This window comes from Ciconia boyciana, chromosome 11, assembly GCF_034638445.1.
Source record: "Ciconia boyciana chromosome 11, ASM3463844v1, whole genome shotgun sequence".
Classification (NCBI taxonomy): Eukaryota; Metazoa; Chordata; class Aves; order Ciconiiformes; family Ciconiidae; genus Ciconia; species Ciconia boyciana.
In genome coordinates, this window is record NC_132944.1 from 2,361,855 (window position 1) to 2,377,007 (window position 15,153).

The 15,153-nt window shown below is 38.7% G+C and overlaps 1 protein-coding gene across 8 annotated transcripts in view; it reads right to left on the minus strand.

Moving 5' to 3' along the window:
• Window positions 1–247: 247 nt before the first annotated feature.
• Window positions 248–15,153, minus strand: part of SYN2 (synapsin II) — a 225,419-nt gene continuing 210,513 nt past the window's right edge. For all 8 annotated transcript variants that reach the window (XM_072876255.1, XM_072876254.1, XM_072876257.1 and 5 more), the window contains 3 exons: window positions 7,737–7,797; window positions 3,706–3,991; window positions 248–1,107 (listed from right to left, as the gene is read on the minus strand). In XM_072876255.1, the coding sequence (XP_072732356.1) occupies window positions 972–1,107; window positions 3,706–3,991; window positions 7,737–7,797 (483 nt within the window). In that variant the 3' untranslated portion in view covers window positions 248–971. The remainder of the gene's footprint in view (window positions 1,108–3,705; window positions 3,992–7,736; window positions 7,798–15,153) is intronic.

Consider the following 15,153-nt stretch of genomic DNA (forward strand, 5'->3'; position numbering starts at 1 on the left):
ACATAACTTATTAGAAAATGTAGATGTGATTCCTAGAATTTATAATTTTTTATGATACTAATTCAAAAAGAGAATTATTTGTGATAGTTTATTTTCTTACAGTTGTGGTTTGTGTCCAAATAGTTTATAATCAGAAAGCTACCCTTTTGATATCAGTCAAAATAGAAAATATATATTGATGTTGAAACAAGCTTTGTAGAAGACATTTTTTTAAATCAGGCATGGGACTTTACATTTATTAGAAGGTGCTCACAAAAATAAGGGTAACATCATGCATATTCTTTGCAACTAAACCCAGTTATGGTTACAATTTGGAAATAAATTTAAATAGACATATGGAGATACAGTAGTACATATACACTCTATTTATGACATTAAGTTAGTGTACTGATTACTCTCAGCGATACATCAGAAGTCTACAACCAGCTGACAGAAAGATTGTATAAGGAGGAAGAAACTGCTTCAATTTCTCACATTATTTCTGTGGCTTGACAAGAATGTCAGTGTGAATTGCCTCCTAAATTTGGGAGGCAAGAACAAGTCAAGACTATACTTTTGCAGTACAAAACATTTACACACAAAATACACATGCATTGCAATGCATTGGAAATGGGTAAAGCAAGGAGAAACCCATCACTCAATGCTTTATTAACACAATTCTACAAAGGAGTCTCAAATAGGATTATATAGTTCAGTCACAGTAAGGCCACAATATTACAATGGATAAGGACCTTAGAATTCGGCATTCTGTGTTAGTAATAGAACCCTTCCTTCTTTATAGACTTCTATACATGTTCCTGAATGGTATCTCATCAAAGTCCTTCTTCTATTTTTTTTTTTTGTAAGTTTAACATATTGCTTAATACAACAGTTAGCACAGTAGAGAAGGGTACTGTCACAGGGAAAACAAAACCTATGTAACATTCACGTAGTTTTTAGACTATACGCTAGGTGCACTTAGATGAAGCTGGCTAATCAGAAAAAAGACTAGCAAAGGATTTCCTCAAGTTTCGAATAGTTTCAGCTTTTGCTTCATCTTCGTTCACAGATGATCGGAAGAAGGATGATTCTGTGAAACTGAAGGCATTTGTCAAAGACTGCGACTTGCTGCAAGACAAAAATGCAACATGTTTTGTATGGTCATATTGTCTACCAGCTTCCATCCCCATATAACTTGAATAAATTACTTGAAAAGGCAAAATGTCCACGAGATGCAGACAGTTTGCATGTGAACAAAGTGGACATTCAACACAAGCAATATAGTTACATGTAGCATACAGAGCTGCCACAATACAGCACATTCCTTCTGTACTTTGATTTCAGAAGTAGGATAACCTTTTTCTTTAGAGAACACACTGCTTTTTTTACAGATATGAAACATTGTATTCCAGTAAATTGGATGACATAAATTAGAACTTGAGGAAAAAGTAGGCCTGCCTGCTAAATCCAAATCACCGCCCAACACAGGATGATTAATAACTGTGTTCCTTAAGGCTGCAGTTACGCACAAAGAAAAAATAGGTATTTCGGCAAGAGTTTGAAGAATGAATCCTAAAGTTGTAATGTGCTCTCTCTCTCCATTTATATATATATAGGACATTTGATCCTTAGTGGAGGCTTAATGACACTTTACGTCTTTAAAGAAAAATCCCCAAATCAGCTATAATTTTTCTTGTCTATAAGCAGTTGGTTTAGCAATGCTATTCTGGTTTTAGTGCTATCATGTAACTATGGTATAAGTCTCTGTAAGCATGAATAAAATAACATACAAGAAGGAAACTGTCTGAAGTTTAAAACTTTAACTCGTGACTTGTCAGATAAAATAATATTCAAAAAGTAGGCTTGAATTTAAACGGAAAACATTAATGAGTTACAATCTTTTCACAAAGATATCCATGCATTAGTAAAACTAGTTAACTGATTTCGTTTGTATCTCAGTACAATAACAGGATTTCATTTTTGGGTATGGTAAAACTGAAACACTTTTCTTATTCAGATTGTCTTATGCTCTTCATGGTTTGCAACTTCTCTACCTCTAAACTAATAATGTACAGCAAACAGTGCTACAGGCGTTTTAGGTTTTTCATAAATTATAGTTGTGTTAATGAGAATAGACTGATAAACGTTTGTTTGTACTCACTGAAAGAGGGAGGGTGGGAAGCAGCACTTGACTTGATTAGTAACACAATAAGTAGCCTAATTAAATATTTATTCACAGATTAATAACATGTACATACAGGTTGGGCAACAGCATGTGGGTGAATACAAAGCATACGCATGCAAATAGATAGAGTTAATCCTACAGGCAGGAGATCTGAGTCTTGGTGTGGACCTAAAACTGCTTCTTGAAAGTTAGAAAAACGACTCTTATTACAGCTTGCATCTTGAAAACGAGCATCTTAATTTCTCCTTTTTTATTTTATTTTGAATAGAGACTGTTCTCTTCCATCTGAAGAAGAGAAAAATGAATCTAGATTTGAACAAGGAACTAAAGGAAAGGGAGAAAGCTAGGCAACAGTATGTGGTACAGTTCTTCTGTACCTGTTCTGAACTGTTTTTCTTAAACGTCCAAAGTTCACAAGTTAAGTTTGAAACTCTAATCTGGTTTCCATCTTGCTTAAGAAAATCAACCTCCTTATTTTCTACATATACTTAAATAATGGATGAACTAATTTGAGTTTTATGATTGTAAAACAGAATGAAGAAATACACTGTCCTAGGAAGGCCAGGGAAACATCTTTGCATTTTGTCACCTCACACCTCTTTTCCACCGAGTTGTGCGCAGGTGAGGACTCAGAATTGGTTCACACTAGTATCAGCACATGAGGGGGTGGAAAAAGGGGATCTGTCTGTCTTGGCTAAAACAAAGACTACATGCCAGTCTTTGTACTTACCAAAATAAGAATGTGTCTGTGACTACTGGCAATAGCGTGTGTCAGGATCGCTAGGTTGAAAACCAGCGAAATCATGAAAATCATTGCTAATACCTTCCCCGTGTTTTCTGTTCACTGGGTTTAAGCTGTGAGAGGGGCTGTAGCTACAGATCCTTTTCATGTTCTTTACTGGAGCACGTGGCTGGCTAGATAGAGCAACAACAGCATGCTGTGCATTAAGGAATCTTCCAGGAGTGAGAGAACTACAGGCAGTTCTCTGCGAGTCCTGCCGTCTCCTCCGGAAAGGGCCTGTGTGAGTTGCTCCTGCTCGACACTCAGGAGCAGCGTATAACCGTGAACAAAGTGCGACCGTAAAGAAAACAGTTTGGCAGCCACTGTCTCGCATGTTCGCTTGGATTGTTTCTGAGATAGGCCTTTTGAAACTGGAATCTGTTGTCTGAGTGACTGCAAGGTTAAAAGTTGAAATAGATAAGACTTCCTCTTTTCTGTGCAGCCGTACAGCACACCCAGATCATGAGTCAGTGACATAAAAAGGAGAAAACAAATACGAGAAAGATGATGAGTTTTCAAACCTACTTGGGGCAGAAATTGCACAACTAATAAATGAAATTTTGTGTAGTGCTTTGGATATAACTAACGATGCTGTCTTACTAACCATAAACAGCGAATAAGCTTTTTGAAACGTTTTAACCTCAGTTTAGACTTGGGAACATACGTACATTTTTTTCTGACTATTAGGCAACTCCCGGATTACAGTTACAACAAAACCTGCGTTACGAGGAGTAAAGAAAATGGATAAAGCCAATCTTACTTAAGTTGTGGATGAGACTGAGGCTTCTGTTGTGGAGCAGGCTGTGGAGCAGGCTGTGGAGCTGGCTGGGGCTGGGGCTGGGGCTGCGGCTGCGGCTCCGCTTCCTTTGATAATCTGGTGCTGGAAGGACCTTGAGCCTGGGGACGTGGCTGCTGAGTTGTAGGTCCAGGCGGACGCTGTGGCTGGGAAGCTGAGGGCTTTGCTGACTGCCCAGGGGGGTACATGCGCTGTGGCTGCAATGGCTCCTGGCTTTGTGATTGCATTCCTTGGGGTTGCACTGGGCCCCCTAGGTTCAGTACAAGAAAAACTTCATAATGTTATAGTTTCAAAGAATTCTTACTAGATTTCATATCCAACACTTTAAAATAATCCTTGAATGTGTTTAATTCTACTTTTGAGGCAAAATTCTATTAATATGGACTGCAGTTTCATGTCGTCAATGCTACTAATCACAGTTGGTACATTATAACTTGCTGGAGCCCCTACGATTCATCCTGAAAATTGCTAAGAAGTATGAAATTTATCCCAGCAGTAGCGGTACTGACTTCAAATCAAATCAATGGAGCTACACCCAGTATCATTTTGGCCCAGCTCAAGGAGAGGCTGCGAGATAATTGAATATACCAGTAATAGCTATTTCAGCAATACAGCTACTATTTTCTGTGTAGTTATTGCACTTTTATTCCTCCAAAGGTTTAAAATTATTTCTGTAATATTCCTCTTAGATTCACTCTTATAGCAGTAAAACAACTTTATACTGAAATATCCCGGCTAATTTAAAGTCTTTTGATATCTTATTTAACCCTTTAGTGAAATATGTCAAGAACATTACAAAAACCACAAGAAAGTCATTACTAATCCTTTACCAAGGAGATCTTTCCACTGAGAAGGAAGTATACTGGCAAAATACTGTATCACGTGTGAAACTACAATGTGTAGTAGAGACTTAAGTTGTGAAATCCATGGCTGAAAGATGCTACATCATCATACAGGGGTTTTTTTCTGCTTTCTGACTGAAATAGTGCTGTGTCAGATATCAGTGCGCATGCTGCTTTTATCTCCTATCAGATGTCTGAATGTGGTTTTCTGGGCTGATAGTGGTTATAACTGAATCTTTATTCTTGCATGTGACAAGGCACACAGGACATCTGAGTTAAGGGGAAGAAAGGACAGGATGACATTCTGAGCGATTTGTTTGTACAATGTTTCAGTCAGGGTAAGAGCTTTGCCAAACAGTAAATATTATAGAAGACAACTGATCTAGATGTTCTGAACATTTGGGAATTTTTAGTCTTACACAGATATTTAGTGCAAGTAAAAGACTTAATCTACTCAGGTCTCTAAAAGAAAACCTTCATATCTGGCAGTACTGTTGCAATACAGGATTATTTTTTTTTAAATTGCTATTATAGTTAGCTTTCCACTTACTATAGGAGATTCCAGTGTACGTCTCTGAGAACAGCATGTACTAATGCTTCAATACGTTTTAATACAGTTGTAGCAGTGTGTTGTGGTGTGGAAAGATAAATAGCACGTACTGTATGTTAAGGAATGTGCCTTCATTGTTTATTAATTTGAACCACTTCTGTAGGAAATATTTGAAGGTGATAACATGGTCTTGCAACATCTTAATAAGGATCACTTTCTTATTAGTCTCCTTTCACTCAATATTGAAAAACAGAAAGGTTTCTTTCCCCCACTTGTACATACAGGCTTGAATGCCAGAAACTTTACACTGAAGACAGATATAACTTTCTTTTATTGCACATTAAGCTGTACAAGATATTTCACATAAAAGATATACTGCTGTCACACTTCCAGCATTTGCTCACTTTCTTGCAGCTGGGTTGTACAAAAGGCAACAATCATGAAAGAAACTTTTACCAAAAATAACTCAACAAAACTGAACATTAAGCCTACACTGTAAAACATCTGTTCCCTGTTACCCACAATATTGCACCTAAGCATGCTTACATGCAGAGAGACATTTGGGCTTGCTTCTTGTCTGTGGTATGTAGTAATAGTGTGTGCCCTTGTAAATCCTTTACAGTCAACAAGCTGAAATCCTATCTGAAACACCCATCTCTTCTTTGCACACACAACTCACAAATGTCGTGCGAAAAGCACTTGTGAATACTTGTACTACTACATGCAAAAAAATACCAACTGCTTTAAATAACATCAATCATCAGATTCATTTCTCCACCCCAGGGCAGTACGGTTTATTCACTTTATGGTGTCTGGAGGTAAGGATTTGTGAACCTGATTCTAAGTGGAATTTTCTTAATATAGAAGAAAATAGCCAATGCCATCGTTGGAATGATCACTGACCCAGACAAATGCTGATCACTAAAGCAAAATATTCATGTAATTTACTGATAGGTAGTAAACAGTAGCACTTACCACAAACATTTAAATAGCTAATAATGCATACCTTAATTCTCATCTTACCAGCCAGCTTGTACAAATAAAAGAAACACTAAGAATGATGATTCTCACTGATAATTTTTTCCAGTGTTTGTAGGGAAAACAGAAGTAGAACATAAGACTGTTTTCCCTTTAAACAAAATTGTTTGCACTAAACTAATGGCCACTACTCATCTTTGTACATATTCAAGATTAAAATTATAGTTTTGTGGCTCACTTGCAACTAAGCTTTATGGTATGCTAGCAGCGTGTAGCTTGTGATTCTAGGCTAGATTTCTCACAACAGATTAACTGCCTGCCTGTGTATTTCTCATAATATTACATTATAAATTGGTTATGCAAAAATCACAAATAATTTACCTACAGAAAATCTAGCAGTTGTCAGGCATCTCAAGTCTTTTTGCAAGTTTGATTTCAAGCAATTATAAACCCTATTTATGTGGATAACGCTGGGACCGAGTTTTCTTTATAGCTGTCTGGATACTTCCAAGTTTAAAATAGTAGACCCGAGCCGGCAAAGAAAACCGCTGACGTTTTTGTCTCCCATTCTAATCAAAGGGCAAGATCCCTAGCTGATTAAAGGTACCTTGGTCTACCATCTCCTAACATCGCAGTATTTGAAAAAAATGAGCTCTTACAGGAAGTTTAACAGTCCTTGAGGTACTTCTCACCAAATAACCTGGGATTTAACTCTTAGGTAAGTATAAGATTTTTTGAAAGTATTTGCATTAGTTTTCATTAAAAATCTCCATAGATTACTAATTCAGAATGACAACAAAAGATACTACTTAATTGAAATAGGATACCTTAAATACTCACACTTTCACTGAGATATTGCACATAGGTGGCCCATTTACATAGCTTTGTAGCTAATAATTTAATGAAGGATTACTAAAAATATGAATACCAGTATGTAAAATAGAAGATATTTTAAATATTCCTTGGGAAGAACTGTATCTTATGGAGTCACTGAAATATTAGACTTCCACTTGCGTATAAGTAAAACTCAAATGTTAACAAACTTTATAAAATTATAAATAAAAAGCCTCACTAGCAAATTCGAATCTAGACTTTTAAAAATATATCTGGATCACCTGCCTATTAGTCATGCACACGCACAAAAAAATAAAGGCTATGAGTACAGTGTGCACACACTCACAGAGTAAGCAAAAGTATTTAGACTTGAACCTTGGTGGTATTTTACTTAACCATATATAATACTCAAAAAATACTGTCTAACCAGCCATAATGTACAGTTGCACTGGGCTCTAAAGAGGCACATTCTTTGTACACTGTTGACAACAGCCCTGAAATCACAAATTTTACAGAGAAAGGTAGGTAAGCATTACACGCACAGACATGAACAAGTAAACAACCAGACGGTATAGTTGACACTGCATAGAAAAAACACAGTCCAGGTCAGCACTGAAACAATGCAAAAATTGAACAGAACTGGGATGTTTGCTTTTAAAATTGTGTGTTTGTTTCTTTTCTTTTTTCGTTTTTGCTTTAACCCTTGCTTTTAGTCTCAATTATCTAAGTAGCCTGGACTTGTTTTGGTCCTACTGCAACGCCATTACAGTCGAGAATGTACTGTAAACAACCTTGAGGTGGTGGTCGCTGAGGTGGGATTTTGTTTGGCTCTGGCTCCTTTAGTGATCCACTCTGGAAAATACATTTGAAAACAGAAGAGAAAAAAAATTAGAGTAGCTTACTTCCAATTTTCCACTACTTTGTCTTTATTTTCATTAGAAACCTCTTTATTGGTTGGGGCTGAACTTACACTTTTAATTTATTCCAGATAACATTTTCTAATTTAGTTGCTGTCTGACATGGTACATGAATCCCGGACTAATCTGAAGCCGAGTTCCTAAAAAAAAGTGTTTTCCCTTTGCAGCCTGTGATCATGATATAAGGAGCGCCTTCTCAGATCTCACCTCTCTTTGTGTACGCTCTTTCTCCTTCAGTTCCTAGCACCTTGAACGACTTTGCTGTATCGCATTGCTGCTGCTCTCTTTTTTAGGATAGACTGAACAGAAAATGGACTTCAACAGATACCTTTGTGTAATTTAAGAAATCATTTCTTTTTAATTACATTCACTTGGATCTGGAAGCACTGGCACAGCAGGATTTTTTGCTAGTGGTAGTTTCACTTCGATTCGCTGACTGTAAACTGGGAAGGGAGATGGACTACTCTAGGTTAGCTGTTTTGCTAAGCAAAATGAAAGAAGGAAGCAAATCCCACAGACAAATAATAAAAATAATTGAAATTACTTCATGCTACTCCATCTGACATGTTATTAGAAACACATGTAATACTTAACTTTTCAAAACAGGAGATTTATTTGGCAGTATCCTTTTCAAATGTATACTTGTCGAGAGGAAAAGATGGGCCTGAACCAAAACCTTGGAGCAGAAGACCCTCTGGGAACATTAGTATTTGAATCCAAACTTTGTCTTAGGCCCATCGCTAATATTTTGAAAAGTGAAATATGTTAAAACATTGGACATAATAACTTGGGGTTTTTTTAAAGGATCCAGAAATTAAATTGCCGTCTGTCGAGAGGGAAAAACTCCAGAACGTATTAAATAGTAAATGTAAAATTAATTAAACATGTTTCTTGCAAAGCTTACTGTTTTTTTCTGATAGATTTGTATTTGATCTTAGAACTGTAGAAATAAATCACTATAGAAATAAATCTTACTCATAGTGATGTGAATTCCTGCACAGCAATCTAGAAGTTACACTTTTTAAATGTTACAACAAGACTCTGTCGTATGCAGCTGTTGCAAATTGCTCTGTCTGCTTTAGCTACATAAATAAAAGGACATAGGGCTGGTCCGAAACTCTAATTATTCAGAGTTACCAACCTTCAGAAGACCAAATGAGGAATAAAAATGACACGTACAAAATTAGAATGGGGCAAAATCTGATCCTGATATTAACTGACCAGTTACATAGCTCTCGGTAAGCATCATTGTAAGGATGAGGATACGTAGAAAAGAAGAGAATTCCCTAAGGAAAGACACAGCCACCAGACAATTTTGAAGTGCTTTAGTGTGGGTTAAAGTCTTCTCTGTTTTGTTTCTCTCCTTCCTCTAATTTTCGGAACCACATGTAAAAGTTGACATTCTATCCTATGCATGTTTCAGTAACGTTAAGTATTTGTGGTATCCACTCTGTAGAATGCGTTGGAGCTCCCTGAAACAATATGCATTTACATCAGTAACTCCTTGGGTACTGGGGAAATGAGCCCGGAGTGGAAACCTGGAAAAGTTGCCCTAGAGGAGCTAACTCCTTTCATATTCTAGTACCGTTGTGCTGATGCACCTGGCACCCTCCTCCGTACGCCTTTAGGGCACTTGGGTGCTCTGTATTACAGAGAGCCCTGCGTTTCCTCTGGTGGCGTAGTGCGACAGATGGAGCGTGCCCTCAAAGGGAAAGTGTAAGTACTGGGCTTAAGGACCTCCAAGAGTTTCCTTCCGGAGGACCAAACCGATCATGTGACTTTTGTTAGAAAGCATGCATAATATTTCATAAGGAACATTACTACGATTACCACGCGACAGACTTCCTAGCCTTAGAGGGCCATGAACCAATCTATACGGTTCTCTGCAGTGGCAGAAGATGACTAGGGAGGATATGAGTGTTGCTACTTTTCTGCTAAAACAAAAGTAGAAGATTATGTAGGTAAAACTCATCTTTTATTTAGAAACTGAAAACACAGGCTGGCAATTTAATTTCCCATCTACTTTAATGTAAAACAACATCTGCGGGGCCTCTGTCTCCTTCATGCCCTGAGGCTGAAGCAAGCCTGCCATTTGTTCTTGCACTGAAATGGTCTTGGGTTTTATTGCACGCACCGCCTAACTGACATGACATGACAACATCAGTACTTATGCAATCTGCATATCTCTCCATCTTACTGAGAAATTATTTTATCCTAAATTAAGCTTTCAATAAACCTTATAGGAGCTTGCTAATCCTTACCTCAACTGTTCTGAAAGTTTAGAGCCTTTGCGCATTTTCTCTTGAAGATGTATTTCCCCCTCTCTAGTCACTGACTGCAGCTGTCCTGATTTTACCACCCACACATCCTTTTTTTCACCAGATATCACCTGGTGCTTCCAGGAACCTCGCCCACACTCCAGGCCAATCACATGGGTATATTACTTTTGCTAATTAGCCAACCCACCCAGGCTGACCCAAAAAGAGTAATTAGCATTACATTCCTAATTGAGAAATCTTACTCATGGGTTTTCAATGGTCTGTAGTAATCCAGTCCTTTTCAAGAATCTTTCTTTCAGACAGTCAGAAACCTTGATACTTGATATTAAAGACAGGCTTTGAACCAGTCTTGTTTGCTGTCCCGAGCCAAGGCCTTTAATAAAATCCAGGCTTCTTCTAAAGCACCAGTTGTTGGCAAATCAACTCCAGACTGTTACTTCTCACCTCTCCAAGGTGGTGTGCCAATGTAATTGTAAGAGCTGCTAACTCCTTATAGGCAACACAATCTCTCTGAACAGAGATGCTGGACTAGACCTGTCCTGCAGATGTATTCACCCCTCTTGTTTTTCTTTTTTCCTTTGTTGCCCAGCCTAGAAGCTCACCCTCCTACCACTTTCTTTTAGTACAAACATGTTTTCCGGCACTGCAGTTCTGATCTACAAACTTGCCTATTGCTTAGTTCAAACACCGTAGGATTCAAGGATTACAATGCAGAATACATCCCGGAAAATGACCCTGAACAGATTCTTATTTGGATACTCAGGGCTAAAGAGCAAAATTAGCAGCACAGAAGCTAGAAACTACAGTGTTTAGTATGGTTTGGCATTACCTAAGTGAGGTGTGGCAACTGCTGTTGTAAGGAGCCCTTCTGGTTTTCATTTTATGGACACAACTTTCATATCACATCCAAATTCCCCAAAGAGAAGGGATTGCTGATGTTGATAGTAACATTCTATAGAACTGCTTATAGAATCTCTCCTGTTCAAAGGGGATTTACTGTTTATATAACTACTCTAAAAAAATACAACTTTACTTGTGGAAACCTCTAAGCCACATGAATGCTGCAAGTATACTATAGTGATTTCTCAACTCTGGGTATAACAATTGATGCGTTGGTTGCATAATGGTCTTTAAGACTATTGGCTAAGTTAATGCTAGCCAGAGCAGAAAGCCCACTGCTTGTCTAGAAGACAGATGTCTCTAGATGTCTCTGTAGCACTTCCTTCCTTTCCACACTTACCTGAAACAGGCTCCTTAGAATTTTAGGGGTAGAACTGGAAGAAAGAACTGTTTGTTCTTCGAAGCATGCTGTATTAGAATTTGATCAGTGGTATTACTTCTTTTTCTACCTTGTGTACTTATATCAATGCAGATTGGGTTCATATATACTTGAATTTTGAATAGTCTGAAGAATGTTGAAATGGGTGGGAGCAAAAGCAGCAACTTGGCAGGGAAATAGCCCTTGGGCAAAAGAGATGCTAAACTGAGTCCCAGCAAAAATTGATTTTGATTTGGCTGAGTTTGAAGATTTTGGGAACTATAGTTGGAGCACGTATAGTTGTTTTTGGGTTTCGTTTGGTTTTCTTTGTAATGCAACGATAGAAGCTTTTCATAGGTATTTCAATATTTGAAGGGAAAGCCATGTTTTTCACGTCAAGGAGTAGAGGGATCAATTGAGAATTGCCAAAATACGAGCTGAGTTAGATCTCATAAAGGAAACAAGAATAAGTTGTAAAACAATTCAGTAACAGGAGAACTAAGACTTGCTAAGCACGAGGTAATTTAGATAATTTAAGTAGGGTGTCAATAGTAAATGAATGTTTGAAGTATCCTAGATTATGATAAATACAGGAGCAAGGGCAAGACGGCAGGTGGGATAAAAGCTAAAAATGAGATGGAGGTAAAAATCAAAGATCTTCCTGGGCTCATATTGGTTCGACCAGACAGTCTTCATCTCGGAAATCAAAACCAGCTGACTCATGAAATACAGAATTCCGTACCAGATATCTGTAACAATTGGAAATGTACGAGTTACAGTGGAGAAGGTTAAGCACTAATACTACGGGAATTACATTGCGGGCAGGGAAGTGGCTACTGAGGAGATAGGCAGTTATTGAAGAAAAACTAACAGGAAGGCTATAACTGGGATGTGGAACTCTAGTAAAATTTTCATTAAGTTGACACAAAAAAGTAGGTGTGTGCTACTAAAACCTGTAGATGATACAGAGCTGGAAGACTACAGGACCAAAATATCCTAAAGAATGAATGAAATTGATGAGTGGAGTAAAAAAAAAACCAAAAAAACCCCAGCAACTTAAATGCAATGTCCAAAGTAATTTATTTATGGACTACTAACATGCATCTGTCAGAAATGCAGAGCTCACTAGCTGAAATCTAATGGGAAAGATTTGTGCAGTGAAAAAAACCAAAATCCTATCACACTTTCAGGGAAGTATTTCCTGTAGGTGTTAGGCATGATCCTGTGTATCATTTACATCTCCCCTGCTCAAGAAAGATGAATGTAAGCTGATCAGGCGCAGAAAAGTGCTATTAAACTGAGCAGGCAGATGGAAGAGTCTATACCTACGGCATTTGGAAGAACGTATCTTGCTTAGTTTAGCAAAATGAAGGCCTGAGTGCAGTACGGTTGCTTTTTAGAAATACATGGTACTGGTAAAGAACCAGGCGGGAAACAAGCTAGACTAAAGGACAATGCGAACCAAGAAGAAACGGGTATAAACTGAATAAAACTGGGCTGGAAATAAGCACATATTGTGTAGTTTAGCAAAGCAGTAAGATCTCAAAGTGGCTTTCTGATATGGAGCATCCAAAAATAAGAAACTCCTTAGCACCTTGTTGCTTACTGCTTTATACATTTAATGCGTAGTAAGTATGGCAGGGATGCTTCGCGGTTGCTGGTTCAGACCTTACCCTATTTCGGGTGAATCTGGCATAGGCGATGTACCTGCTTCACTGTGTTGCCAGTAGCGCTGAACAGGACTGCGAAGGTTTTGCTATTTATTGTATTATATATTCCCTGTGGGCTGAGAAAGGCAGCGAAACAGGCCTAGTTACAGTTATAACGCAGAGATGCGGTAAGGCACGCTTTAACAAGAAGGCACCTTCACTTCGCCTAGCGCAAAGCGGGCAGCTAGAGAACTGGCTCCTGCTTTTCACAGTTTTTTGGTGTACCAGTGTTCAGTCTTGCCCTTCTCCACTGAGGAAATCTGTACGGAAAAGATACTCTCAGCAAAACTGATGCCAGCCTAGAGTTTCTTCATGTTGAAGTTGTGATACAGAAGTCAAAAATTTCGCCCAGCATTTCTCATTGCTTAACCAAACTTCTACACTGCCTGTGTAAAACCCTTTAAGATCTTCCTCTGAATGGGAAGGAAAATGACTGCTAAGAGGAGAAAACAAGCTGTACAGCTTAATTTTTACTTGGAATAGTATTTACAAAATACACTGAAAAAGGTTCTTTTTTTAGAAATCAACAAATATTCTAACTTAGATTTTACAGAATAATTGTTTTCCATTGCTAGATAACTAATTACTTCCTAGAGAACAGTTTCCTTCTTGAATATTTTTACACCCAATCGTAAAAATGAGTACCCTAGTATGGACTCACTGCTGTTAAAAGGTACACTCTAGTATTTTCCCTGGGACACTGAAACCGGTGACCTCCCACTGTCCATTCCAGCCCTATTTTCTATTATTCTGCTGAACAAAAATAATCCTCCCAACCCCCAAAGAGATGAGGTTTCTAGAGAAAAAGTAGCATGTTGATTTATAAGGGAAAAAGGTTCTTAAGTAGCGTCGCTTGTTGAAGCTAGATGGTCCCCTTCCAGAGCCAATCAGTAATTCTAATGGACAAGGATGCAGTCTTATTTTATTGCAGCTCTTGCTTAAAGAAGCCAGATTTCAGCTTCTGGTTTTGAAAAGGGAACATTAAAAGCCTACAGTTGCACAGCAGCTTTCAGGCAGTTCTTTCCAGTGAAAAAATTGCTCCCCATAGGCAAGGAAGGAATGTGGACTATGTGATAGGAGAGAGCTCCCCCTGTGTGCTAAAGCAGCTGAGACTAAAATGCGTACGCATGGCTGTTTGTAGCAGAGAAAGAGAGCTGTAAGAAACGCCAGGCGTGTGGAAGTGGTACAACATGTCCAGAAGACTGCCCAGTTACCGGAAAGTTAAACTTCCTTACACCTTTCTCAGCGTACATAGTATCCTTTCTCTGTATACATCGAGGATAAGGTACCCCTTGGGGCTTGATAGTGTCAAAATCCTATGCTGCTGTTTGAAGTTGTAAGGAAGGTTTTGACCCTTGAACCCAGGGACTTTGACCCTGGCTGATGCTACGCTGTATCTGCTCCTCCAGTCTTAAAAAAAAAAAAAGGCAGATTGTTTTTTAAATATGGGATGGCAAGTGATCCTCGCACGAACAGGAAGAAATCAAGATCTGCAGAATTTCATCTTGAGCCACAAAGATCCATCATTACTGGATCGATTCAGAATTGAAGTTTATGCTTCGAAACAAGAGAGTCTGGGAAAAAGATGGTGGAGCTAACTCAACTCCAGTCTTATAACCCATGTTTTATCCTAATATTATTGTAGCAGTGTTACAGAACAGTGGAGCGGGAGCAGGCGTGGAAAAGAGGTAGTGCACTGGGCTAAACACTTGAGCTCCCCCAAACAACAGCAAAGTTCGGAACTCTCGTATCTGAGCAGAGCATGAGACCTCTCCGTCAGTGGTCGCACGTGCTTCTCTTCTTGCCTCTCCCGGGGCAGCACAAGTACCCAGCCGCGCAGGGGAGGTATTGGTGGTTGGTCTGAACCCTGGCAAGCTTCCCGAGTCTCTCCGAGGAGCTGTGATATACTGGAGAACGATATATAAGCAGCTGAAGACAAGCTTGGTCTGCTGGCAGCTGGCCAGACGGAGCGCCGATTCTGCACTAGATTAGTGTCTGAAGCCATGGTGGGGGAAGGAGGTTGCTTCTTTCTTTCTATGGACAGC